Source organism: Podarcis muralis, chromosome 17 (genome assembly GCF_964188315.1).
Source record: "Podarcis muralis chromosome 17, rPodMur119.hap1.1, whole genome shotgun sequence".
Classification (NCBI taxonomy): domain Eukaryota; kingdom Metazoa; phylum Chordata; class Lepidosauria; order Squamata; family Lacertidae; genus Podarcis; species Podarcis muralis.
Genome location: NC_135671.1, coordinates 9988723 through 10001827, shown reverse-complemented (window position 1 = coordinate 10001827; position 13105 = coordinate 9988723). Strand labels below are relative to the sequence as shown.

At 45.4% G+C, this 13105-nt stretch overlaps 1 protein-coding gene across 1 annotated transcript; it reads left to right on the top strand.

Moving 5' to 3' along the window:
* Positions 1–2600: 2600 nt before the first annotated feature.
* TMEM139 (transmembrane protein 139) lies at positions 2601–12740 on the top strand. Its single transcript, XM_028712858.2, has 3 exons — positions 2601–2986; positions 9376–9687; positions 11101–12740. The coding sequence occupies exons 2-3, from the start codon at positions 9440–9442 to the stop codon at positions 11510–11512; spliced, it is 660 nt and encodes a 219-aa protein (XP_028568691.2). The 5' UTR covers positions 2601–2986; positions 9376–9439; the 3' UTR covers positions 11513–12740.
* Positions 12741–13105: the final 365 nt, after the last annotated feature.

Sequence of the window (13105 nt, the reverse complement as noted above, 5' to 3'; positions counted from 1 at the left end):
GTAACCTGAAGCGTATGTAACCTGAGGTACCACTGTACTTTTGAACTGCTAGGTTGGCAGGAACTGGGACCAAGCAACAGGAGCTCACCCCATCACGGGGATTCGAACCGCCAACCTTCCAATTGGAAAGCCCAAGAGGCTCAGTGGTTTAGACCACAGCGCCACCCGTGTCCCTCCCTTCATGTGTCATATAGTGAATATGAATTGTAAAGTGGGCAGTCATTCATGGGAGTGTTTTCAACACATTCCCATGATGAAAAACCATAAAAATATTAGCTTTGGTCACCCACATACAGAGCCTCAACTGGCAGATGAATGGCCTTGTCTCTTCTTTTACCTGGGTGGCATTCGGTTTTCATTCAGTTGTCCTTGTGATCCACACTTGTTGTGTGTATCATTTGAAGAGTTTTTAACAAAATCGCCATTAGATTTGTCTCTTTTTGGAGGTGTTCCCTGCGGGTGTACTTCTGGTTCAAGCTAAGAACACATAATGGCTGTCTATCATTCCCACATTCTGTTGGGCAAGTTTTCCTTTCGTGCCCATGCTTTCCATCCAAAAGGTGTTTCTGGAGAACAACAGGCTCATTTGTCCTGTTAATGTAACATCAGGTTGCACACAAATCCATCTGGTGCCTTTGAGACAGGATACATCCAGGCAGAATTGCCACTGAAGTTATCCCCAAGGGAAACATTGAGGTGAACCTCAGTGGCACAGCCTCTCTTCAAATATTAGATAAGCCACCTTGAATCAGAATTGTAGAAGGGACCGCAAAAGTAATCTAATCCAACGCCTCAATACAGGAATCTTCACACCAATGTGGGGCTCATAAACCTGAGATTAAGTCTCATTCTCTACCCACGGAGCTATCCCTCAGGGCTTGCTGTTGTTTGGACTTTCCACAGCAACATAGTATTGTGGCCATGTGATGTTTTGACGCCTGAAGCAAGCCACCAAATGGTGCCTCCCCCACCAGGAATGAGGGACGTGGGTGGCGCTGTGGGTAAAAGCCTCAGTGCCTAGGGCTTGCCGATCGAAAGGTCGGCGGTTCGAATCCCCGCGGCGGGGTGCGCTCCCACTGCTCGGTCCCAGCGCCTGCCAACCTAGCAGTTCGAAAGCACCCCCGGGTGCAAGTAGATAAATAGGGACCGCTTACTAGCGGGAAGGTAAACGGCGTTTCCGTGTGCAGCTCTGGCTCGCCAGAGCAGCTTCGTCACGCTGGCCACGTGACCCGGAAGTGTCTCCGGACAGCGCTGGCCCCTGGCCTCTTGAGTGAGATGGGCGCACAACCCTAGAGTCTGTCAAGACTGGCCCGTACGGGCAGGGGTACCTTTACCTTTACCTTTACCACCAGGAATGAAGTGAATATCTAAATCAGGAACAAGGGAGAAATAAAAGATCTACATTGGGATCTGCTGCCCCTGTGGACTCTGCCACCTTAGGCAGTCACCTCATCAGTGGGCCGAGAGAGAACAGGAAGGACTGAGGGATTAAGAAAAACAGAAACAATTTCAAAAGAGGGATTAGATTTAAACTGAAAATTATGTCAGCCAGTTGCCAGCTGATTGTGCCAAACTCCACTCTTGAGTCAGCTGCCGTTTGGTGACTGGTTCTTCCATTGCATCATCAACTTGTGACTGATGGGCCTCCATAATTTTCAACTTTCTCAAGTGGGTCCTGCGGTTTGAGAAACCCCTGCTCCAGATTGTAGTGCTCTTCTGCTAGCAAGGAGCAGGATAGCAGGCTGTGAAGTGAGCACGGCTTCATGGAAATGTGTGCATGATTGCTCCACAAGGAAGAGTGTCTGGCTTTTTCCTGGTACTCATCTCATAGTGTTCCTGATGTGCAGATATAGTACCAGGTAGGGAATGTGGGGCTTTCCCATTAGCTGGGTCAAAACATAATAATCTACACCGGCCTTCCCCAACCTGGTGCCTTCAGATGTTTTGAAATACAATTCCCATGAGCCCTATCCAGGCCAGGAAAGGCTAACCATCTCAGATAATAGTTTTCAAACTGTTCTGGGGAACTCCAAGCTCAGGAATTGAGTATGTGCCGTGTAGTTCAGTTCTGTGAAGAGAAAAGGCTTGTTTGCTGGCCAGTAAGAAGCCAAAAAGTTTCAAAGCCACTGATCTACAGTGTTGAATCACTTCCCTAATGCTCTGTTCTTTTTGCAAGTTTAGATCCTGGGTTGGGGTAATATTTCAGTGATCCTTCACCCAGTTGTCAAGATTTCAACAACACAGCTGTAATTTCACAAGAACTTTCGCCGCTTTTATTCTGTGCTCCTAATCCCCAGGTGTTTTCCTTAAATCACACAGAGACTTTCTGCCTCGGCTGTCGTCTGGGAAGGTTACTGACCTGACGGCAGCTCCATTCCCTCTTTGTCCATATAGCACAGAAGTCAAGGGTGTAAACTAAAACCGGTACCTGCCAGGCAACCTGAGTAGTAGGAAGAACACATAGTTTATATCTTTACAGAGCTCATAAATAGTTATGTACATGCCATGTGATTTAGGGATGGGCCTAATGCCCCACCCTGTCGAGGGAGGTGTCACTGAAGGCTTTCTACAAGATAAAAGAGAGAGAGAGATCTTCGCCCCAGTAAGAAAAAGAAGCTGGAGACGCAGATTGGCACACACCCCTTACTCACTCTTTGCAATACGCCACCCATTTCCTCAGCCGCCTTCCTGCTCTTTTAAAGCGACCCAGCTGGGAGGGCAAAAGAGGAAAGAAAAACGTTCTCAGGTGGATAAAGGAGACAATACTATTTGGGGGGAAAGATTGTGAAATCTAAGAAAGGGTAGTTCTCTGTTTCTACACTCACAACTTCCTCCTTGGATGTTTGGATGTGCCCTTAAAGGGTGAAGGCAGGAAGCTGCTGGCATTTCTGGGAGCCCTGGCAAAGGAGCTTGCAATCAGTTACCTGGGGATGACCACAGGAGGGAAGACCTCATGGCTGAGGCTGGTGCAAAGCATCCAAGTTTGGTGAGTGACCAGGGCTGGTGAGGGGCTGCTGCTGTCAGAGACTTGTGTGAGTGTTGCTTGCGCAGTGGCGTAGCGTGGGTTGTCAGCACCCGGGGCAAGGCAAGTAATTTGCGCCCCCTAACCCGTGGATTTGCGCCCCCTAACCCGTGGATTTGCCCTAACCCCAGATGTTGCGCCCGGTGCGGCCGGCCCCCCCCTGCACCCCCCACGCTACGCCACTGTGCTTGCGAAAGTAGCCGAGGTGTGCACATGCATGAGACAAAGTAAAATGAAAAATACTGAGAGCATCGGTCACATGTGTGTTTCTGTCTAGCAGTAGAATCCTTTTACAAAGCTTTAAATGACTTGAGTGTAGTTCCTTCTGACCTGTGCAAGAAGTCAGCTGGTGCTCAGACATTGCAATCACATTTATATTGACTCGGGAGTAAGCTGTGCTTAGTGTGGTTTACTCTCTACTAAGCCTGTTTAGGTTTGCAACCTGAATTATGAACAAGCTTGATTGGTAGATAGGGAGGAAAAAAGCACAAACCCACTAAACTAACTACTCCTGTAAAGTTGAGTCAGCATTTCCAAACTACTGTTGCCACTTTTGTCTTCCGTCATCGTTATTACAATACTTCTTAAGCTTTTTTTTTTTTTAATATACAGATTTAACAGCATCTCAAAGCACGAGGCTGTGAGCTGTCATTGATAATATATGCATGTTTCATTGTTACATTGCAGCAATAACCATGAATCATAAATGCAAAGTATCTTAAAGGTTAACCAAGAAATTGGTGTTAAGTTTTGAATACTATTGCTAAGATTTAAAACAGTTTTCCATGATTTAAGATGAGCTATATTTTTAATTAGTGAAGGTTTGGTGCTCTGTGTGTAAATAGATTCATTTATAATATATACATATTTACAATTTAATGTGCCTTTCTTTAAGGCACATGGGTGGCACTGTGGTCTAAACCACAGAGCCTAGGACTTGCCGATCAGAAGGTCGGTGGTTCGAATCCCCGCGATGGGGTGAGCTCCCGTTGCTCGGTCCCTGCTCGTGCCAACCTAGCAGCAGTTTGAAAGCACGTCAAAGTGCAAGTAGATAAATAGGTACTGCTCTGGCGGGAAGGTAAACGGCGTTTCCGTGTGCTACTCTCGTTCGCCAGAAGCGGCTTAGTCATGCTGGCCACATGACCCGGAAGCTGTATGCCAGCTCCCTTGGCCAATAAAGCGAGATGAGCGTCGCAACCCCAGAGTCGGTCACGACTGGACCTAATGGTCAGGGGTCCCTTTACCTTTACCTTCTTTAAGGAACGTGGTGTTTAGGAACCTCCCCTCCCCATTTTATCTTCACAATAGTTTACGCTGAGCGATGGTGACTGGTCTAAGGTAACCTGGTGACTCTCATGCCTGAGAAGAGTTCAGAACTCACACCTCCCTCCCTGGTCTTCCTTGGAAGCTAACCACTACACCACATTAATTATCATAATTATGTTAATTATAGGTATGCTTGGATTCGCTTGGGCTTTCTTTTGCTCAAGTGTTAGTTTCATATGCTTACATGACCATTTCTCAGCCGTCTTGGATAGCCTAAACGCAATTGGGAGATACACAGTTAGAGACACTCTGAAAGTGGGGGTTTTGCGTGTGTGTTTTTAAAAAACGAAACTATAGCTGTTAATCCTACTGAGCATGTCAGCTAGTTTAAAGTCAAAAAGCTGCTTGTCTGTTCAATCAGATGATTGACTATAGTAAAAATCTCTGGAATTTCCAGATGCATGTACATATGGGTCAATGTTTCTGGCTGTTGGTGGTTCGAGCCTACCCTGGGACGGCATTACAGGAGGTTGGACAAGGTGACAACCTCCCCCCCCCCGGGATACCTTCCAACTCTGCAATTCTATGATTCTATCTCCCCTCCATCCTTCAGAATCTAGGGTTGTATCCATGTTTATTGTCTATGGAAGTGTGTTGTTGGAACACATGTGATTATATATATATATATATATATATATGCATGCTAGATAAATGTATCTAGTAAATGGCACCCGTCCTGTGGAACGGCCTCCCACCAGATGTCAAAGAGAAAAACAACTACCAGACTCTTAGAAGACATCTGAAGCCAGCCCTGTTTAGGGAAGCTTTTAATGTTTAATAGGTTATTGTATTTTAATATTTTGTTGGAAGCCGCCCAGAGTGGCTGGGGAAACCCAGCCATATGGGCAGGGGGAAAATAAATTATTATTATTATTATTATTATTATTATTATTACTACTACTACTACTACTACTACGCTGGTTCGTGAAGGTGAGATACCAGGAAAGGGTACTGCAGCTGAGAGACAGATAATTTTTTCAGACAACTCCTGCCATCTCTCCCCACCCTTTCTTCCTTTTTCTTATTCACTTCCTTTTCTTCCTCTGTCCTTTGTTTGGGTTTTTGCAAGCACCTTCCGTCTCTGACTCTGCAGAGTGGAATTTTCCTGCACTGCTGCCTAGGCTCAGGAACACGCAGAGCTTCGGTGGTTGTTGTTGTTGTTGTTTTTTTTTTTAAGGCATGGGAAACGAGAGTCCAGTAAGAAAGCTATTATTAGTGCAAACAGAGGCCAATAGCAGAACTTCCTCCATCTGGGATTTCCCTGTAGCCTGAAAGGAGCAATGTCCATTTGTGGCACAGCCTGCCTCATGATGACCATGCATGCTTGCACGAAAGCAGCTGTTTAAAAGGGCTTGTGTTGCTGTCAGACACCAAAGGGAACAACATGACTGTGCTGTGAACATGCAAGTGGAGCCAAAGTTGGAGAGCCATTTATTTCACCTGGGGAGCAAAGGATGCAGTTAAATCAGACTGGGTGAGCCTCTCTGCTTTTTTATCAGCAGTGGGTATAAGTAAACTATTATGATTATTATTTAAAAGGTAAAGGGACCCCTGACCATTAGGTCCAGTCGTAACCGACTCTGGGGTTGCGGCGCTCATCTCGCTTTATTGGTCGAGGGAGCCGGTGTACAGCTTCTGGGTCATGTGGCCAGCATGACTAAACCACTTTCTGGCGAACCAGAGCAGCGCACGGAAAAGCCGTTTACCTTCCCACCGGAGTGGTACCTATTTATCTACTTGCACTTGCGTGCTTTCGAACTGCTAGGTTGGCAGGAGCAGGGACCGAGCAACGGGAGGTCACCCCGTCACTGGGATTCGAACCGCCGACCTTCTGATTGGCAAGCCCTAGGCTCTGTGGTTTAACCCACAGTGCCACCTGCATCCCTCTATGATTATTATTTATTGCACTGGGATTTTTTTCACCTGTTTACCTTTTTTTTTGCCTGGTTCACAGACCCCCTGAAGCCCATTCACAGACCCCCTAGGGTCTCCTGGTTTCATTTCTCTTGGGTAAAGCAGCATAGGAGACTTACAACGTCGTCTTCATGTTTTTTATTTACAATTTAAATGTACAGACAGAACATATGGGAAGCAAGGGGATTCCTGTGGCGCGCAGCAGAACCACTGATCTTGCGCCAGATTCCCAGAGCGAAAACTGCACCCCACTGTGATTTCATCTTTAGTCAACCCACAGCTGTGTCAGCTTTCTACCGGGCTCTGCCTGCATTGGCTTTCAAACTTGCCCATCCCCACTAGCCAAAAGGTGCTGCCTTTCAATGGAGCAGAGAGATTCCAGGCTGTGAAGAAAGATCTTCCCCAGCCGTTGAGAAAACATAAACTTATCTTCCCCATTGGCAAGTCCAGTTAGCTGTTTTGGATGGATGGATAGAAAAGAGGGACAAATGATGTTGGGAAGTCTCACACAATGTGATCGTTGTGTGGGATTTGTTCTGAAATGTGTGGGTGGCATTCAACTAAGAGCCATTGAAATTAACGAACATACTGAGATAGGTCCATTAATTTCAACGAGTCTACTCCAAATAAAGCTTAGTTGAACAGCACCCTATGTTTTTCTGTGTAGTTGCTTGATTCCCTTGGAATTTGTCCTGGCAGCACATTCCTTTTGTCCGATGCATATTGCATATTGGGCATGTCCTCATGGCTATGTGTGATATTATACCTTTTGAGAGACGCAAAAAGCTATGTTGAAATGCTGTTGTTGCCCATTGCTTATTTCTTGTGTCTGCCTCGGGTCAGTTTAGTGTGCCTCTGTTGCACTTCAGGTTCCACAAGGAAAGCTGGAATTAGTTCTCTGAAGTGCTGCATTTGGTCTTTTGTCTGCATCTTAGCATGACTATCACGGATATCTACTAGGATCAGTAGTTTTCAGCCTTATCAGACCACTTTTAACTCAATCATGCATGCAGGGGCTAATTTCTTAATTTAAAAAAAATGCTTTAAAAAACCCCCAACAATCTATTTGTGTGGTGGTAGTGCTGTTTTTGGGACGCGGGTGGCGCTGTGGGTAAAAGCCTCAGCGCCTAGGACTTGCCGATCGAAAGGTCGGCGGTTCGAATCCCCGCGGCGGGGTGCGCTCCCGTCGTTCGGTCCCAGCGCCTGCCAACCTAGCAGTTCGAAAGCACCACCGGGTGCAAGTAGATAAATAGGGACCGCTTACTAGCGGGAAGGTAAACGGTGTTTCCGTGTGCTGCGCTGGCTCGCCAGATGCAGCTTTGTCACGCTGGCCACGTGACCCGGAAGTGTCTCCGGACAGCGCTGGCCCCCGGCCTCTTGAGTGAGATGGGCGCACAACCCTAGAGTCTGTCAAGACTGGCCCGTACGGGCAGGGGTACCTTTACCTTTACCTTTAGTGCTGTTTTTGCAACCCACCTTAGATTAGGCCAGGGGTTGGCAAGGTTTACCTCACCTGGGCTGGTTCAGTCCAGTGGAGATCCCTCCATGAGCCGGATTGCGTGTACGCATGAGCATGTGCATGAGCGCACCCGCCTGCCCGCGATTTCCGGCATCTGTTTCTGTGCAGATGCGATTTCCACCGCTGTGGAAGCGAGTCCCCGCACTGTGCTGTGCCGGTTTAGTGCAGCACGCAGGGACTCGTGGCTCAGTTTGGAGGCCGGTTAAACGACCCCCGTGGGCCACTTGTGGCCCATGGGCCTTAGGTTGCCTACCCCTGGATTAGGCCATGACCTGGCTTGGGTTGCCAACCCACCAGTTGAAGACCAGTGTTCAATATGGCACTCACGATAAGTCACCCACTTCCAATTCCTAGTGTTTGCCTCAATTTTGGACCAGTTTTTAACTTTAAAATTATATATGAGAATATATTTGCTTATCTAGATATCTGCAGGAGCACTCATGTAGCCCTTTAAAGTAACAGCACAATTTTATTCAAGGGTATCTATTTTCACTCAACTGTGATCTAACATTTTTCATCCTATCTATCATCTATATCTATATCTATCTATCATCTATCTATCTATCTATATCTATCTATCTATCTATCTATCTATCTATCTATCTATCTATCATCTATCTATCTATCATCTATCTATCTATCTATCTATCTATCTATCTATCTATCTATCTATCATCTATCTATCTATCTATCTATCTATCTATCTATCTATCTATCTATCTATATCTATCTATCATCTATCTATCTATCTATATCTATCATCTATCTATCTATCTATCTATCTATCTATCTATCTATCTATCATCTATCTATCTGTCTATCTATCTATCTATCATCTATCTATCTATCTATCTATCATCTCCATGTTTTCCTTTGAGAATCCACTAGGGCAGGAGGGGCGGGGGGAACCTTTGGCCCTTCAGATGTTGCTAAACTACAACTCCCATCAGCCCTAGCAAGTATGGCCAGTGGCCAAGGATTATGGTAGTTGGAGTTTGGCATCATCTGGCAAGCCAAAGCTTCTCCACAGTTGCACAAAAGCGAAGTCTAAGGAAGAGCAAGCTCTCCGCTCATCCTCCTTATTCCAGGAATGAGGGATGTCTTTCAGCTCAAGGGCGGAAGCCACATACTAGTGGCAGGTGGAGCAACAGAGACCACATTCCAGCCATGAAAATGTCAGCTGTTTCCACAACCAGAGGCCCACACACGTTTCTCCATCCATCCAGCAAGAAGAATTATCTCAGTCCCAGTAGGCAAAAGTAGTTGAGGAGGGTTGATATGGCTTGGGGTGGGAGGGTATAGCTTGGGGAGTCCCAGGGGCCAGATACAGAGGGCCACATTTGAGCCCCAGGCCAAAGGTTCCCTACCCCTGCCCTAATCCTTCATTATGTTGTATATTTATCTTGGATGAGGACTAGTGCTTCAATAGCTCTAAGTGGTTACTTCATTGGAATGATTGCCTGTATATATTTGCACTCATGTCATCAGGTACTTGGCTTGCACATGGCGTGTCATTTGAGATCCTTGCCATGTGCTTGAGTCGCATGTGCCCGTGTCTCTTCATCAGCATCACTGCCTTTCATCTCTTTGACAGATGCCCATTCTTGCCGCTGCCCAGCTTTCTCGCATTGACTGCCACGCTTACCATTCCCTCTGCCATGTTATCCGCGTCACACTGGAAGAGCCTCCGTCAAACGTTAATGGTGCTGTTCACCGCCACGCTTCTCATTGGAATAACCATGCTGGCCCTCTCCACTGACATCAACCCTGTTGGATTTTTCTTCATTGCAGTGGGGGGTCTGTGTTTGCTTGGCTACCTCATTAGTTTGGCAGCGGAGTTCTACCTGAAGCAACGCAATCCAGCAGAAGAAAATAACCCAGGCTCGCGGAGACAAAGTCAGGCTGGGTAAGCAGCTGCATCTACTTTCCTCTCCTTTCCATATGCTGACCCTTTAGAGGTAGTCTATACAAAGAGCAGATTGTGGTAGACCAGGCTTCCTCAACCTCGGCCCTCCAGATGTTTTGAGACTACAATTCCCATCATCCCTGACCACTGGTCCTGCTAGCTAGGGATCATTGGAGTTGTAGGCCAAAAACATCTGGAGGGCCGAGGTTGAGGAAGCCTGTGGTAGATCATGAAGAGAGCATGGCCAGATCAAACCATGGATCTGTTTGTCCTGCATGCTGATGATAATATCGTTTATACCCCACCCATCTGGCTGGGTTTCCCCAGCCACTCTGGGCGGCTGCCAGCAAAATATAAAAACACAGTAAAACGTTAAACATTAAAAACTCCCTGATACAGGGCTGCCTTCAGGTATCTTCTAAAAGTTGTGTAGTTCTTTATATCCTTGACATCTGATGGGAGGACATTCCAAGAAGGCCCTCTGCCTGGTTTCCTGTAACCTCACTACTCGCCGGGAGGTAAACGGCAGAAGACCCTTGGAGCTGGACCTCAGTGTCTGGGCTGAACGATGGGGGTTTAGGGCTTTAAAAGTCAGAACCAACACTCCAAGTGGCCAACCAATAATTCTGGGAAGCTTACAAGCTGATCATGAAGGCAACAGCCCATTCTGAGGTATATTACTTAACTTGGTGTTTAGCTACTTAACTGTAGTGGCAAATAGCTTGTAATTGATATATTCTCCATATATTCTCCATTGACAAAAGCCTAAAGTCTTAAAAACTCTCCTGAGCTACCAGTTACCACCTCCTTTTGGGTCAGTGAATCAAACAATGCATTGTATGAAATATTCCCAGTGGAGGACTGAAGGATCATATTAACAAAACTGCTTGTGGCTGGTTGTTAAAAGCAATGAAAACCATAAGTTAGCATTGTATCTGAACCAACCTCAAAAAATCCAGGGGCAAGAGTGAAAGGATTTGTTATTTTGGAGTGGGATTCTATCTGGAAGCACCCTAAAAGTCTATCAAATTCTACAGTAGGTTTAATAGTCACTCCTTCTCTGCAGCAAAGTTTGGGAACTATAGCTCCAGTGAAAGGAGTAGGAGACCCCTAACAGCTCTCAGCACTCTTAGCAAGATACAGTTCCCAGAATTCTTTTGAGGAAACCCCCACTGTTTAATAATAATACTATTTTTTTTTATTTATACCACACACATCTGGTATCATAGTGTTTTATATGCACTGTGCAGATGAGGCCTGTGATTGTGGGGGCCAGAATGCCCTTGATGATCCCATTGCTTGAATATGGTAGATATTATTGTTTGTTGAGAGCACAGAGAACCCTCCTTTGTGGAAAGTATGGAGCTATTATAATGATTTGCGTTTTTAACTACTCCCCCTCTCTTTTACCAGCATAGACAATGAGGCCTATGAGGCACCGGCATATGAGGAGGTGGTGACTACTGGCTACTTATCGGGACCAACCATCTGGACCATCACCTCCAGTCCAGGGACAACCCCAGTGGAGCCCCCTCCGTACAGCGTGGTCATTGAGCCTCCTGCCCACGGAGAGACTGTGGTCGAGGCGTTCAGTGTTTCGGTGGCACCAGGCACACGGCGTGCCTCAGAGGCAGATCTACAGTCCAGGTTTCGCCTCAGGTTGCTCATGCCGCCAAAACTGCAGCGATTTGTCTCGGATACCCACGAACTCAAAGGTGTTGAAGAGCGGGCAGAACGTCCGGAGCCCCTCACACCCCCTCCTGCTTATGAGAACGCGACTGTGGAGGAGGTCCTTGAAGAAGAATTTCAGTCCTCCAGGGTATGAGAACAGTGCACCGTGGACATCTTTTTGTCAGACTTTCTTCGGTGGTCGTCCTGTTGCAATCCATACGATATGAGAAACATGGCCTGTGTGCAAGATGTTAGCTGCTGTACCTGCTTTTTAAGAGCTCTCCTGAGAAATCCGCACATACAGGTCTGAGTTTCTCATGGGAAATACAAATATACAGTATATAAAAAAACGAACTTGTGTTTTCTGACATTTCCAGAATGTTCTTAGACTTACAGTGTAGACTGCTTGGAAGCTGGCTTTAAAGAAGGCTGGACTGATTGGTGTAATGATTGCTGCTCCTTTTTTAAAAAAATAACCACATCTGAAACCAAATAAACTGAGAGGGCAAATCTGGGATCAAAACTACGAACCACATCTTAATGATTTCCAAAACCTGTTTAAAAGCTTTGAGTCTGAGAGTTAGCAAACTGAGATTAATAAGGAATTCAGCTTCTGAAAATAGGACTTACTCAATCCATATTTCTTTATTGTGGAACAAACTGCATATTATGTGCAGAAAAGTGAATTTGTAAATATGTAAAATCATAAACATTGATTGTTTACAATTGTATAATGTTGCTGAGACATGCAATTGCTTCCTGCCCTTTTAAGAAACATACTAGCTGATTACCAAGGAATGCTGTAATGAAAGAATATATGAAATTATTTGATCACAGAAAATCTGTCTGGAAATCTATTGCAGCCAGGATACAACTGATGGAAGTCGTTTGTTGACCAAGTCTTTTCCTCAGCATTGCAAACAGTATAACTTTAAGAAACTTGAAAACAAGACTATCTGTTTAACAACTGTGTTTATTGTCTAACATATCATGTACGCTACTGGGTGTCAAAAACAGATGACAGGCCAAGGGACAGGAGAGTATGGAAGCCTGGAGATGGAATGGAAAATGGGTAAAGTGTTGCTGTATTTAGTCATCTGAAACTGGGTCCAGAATGGATGGACATAGGGCCGACCAAAGGCAAACAGACTATTCTCCCAGGTTACAGGTGTGGGTGAATCCACTTCCAGATGTGGAAGCAAATTCCATTGATATCCAAGGGGATTTACTGTTGATTTTAATCATCTTTTAAATGTTTTTAACTATCTGTTTTTATCAATAATTTCAATATTTTATATTATATTTTTGTACACTGCTTAGAGATTTTCTTACGGTAAGTGGTATGTAAATTTTATTAAATAAAGGATATTTTGTTCTACCAACTTCACTCTGGCACCTTTAACAGCTGACTGACATGCAGAAATTAAACAGATGATGTTTTGCCCAGTAACAGATGGTAGCACCTATCTTTAGAATTAGGCAGCAATCCTCTGCACAATTTCACACATTAAAATCAGTTGACTGCAGCCCTCTGTCTACTTAATCTGAGAGCAAGCCTCGCTGAACTCAAATCAGATTTACTGCTGAACAGGCAAGTATGGGTTTGCACTGCAAATTTATCTATGGCTATAAGAAGAAAGAGAATTGCTGGTAACTGAGAAACAGGCAGGCAAGTCTCTTGAAAGTAAAGAGAAATCTCCAAATGAGTGAAATCTAATGAATATGCACATGTGAAACATGGAGACAC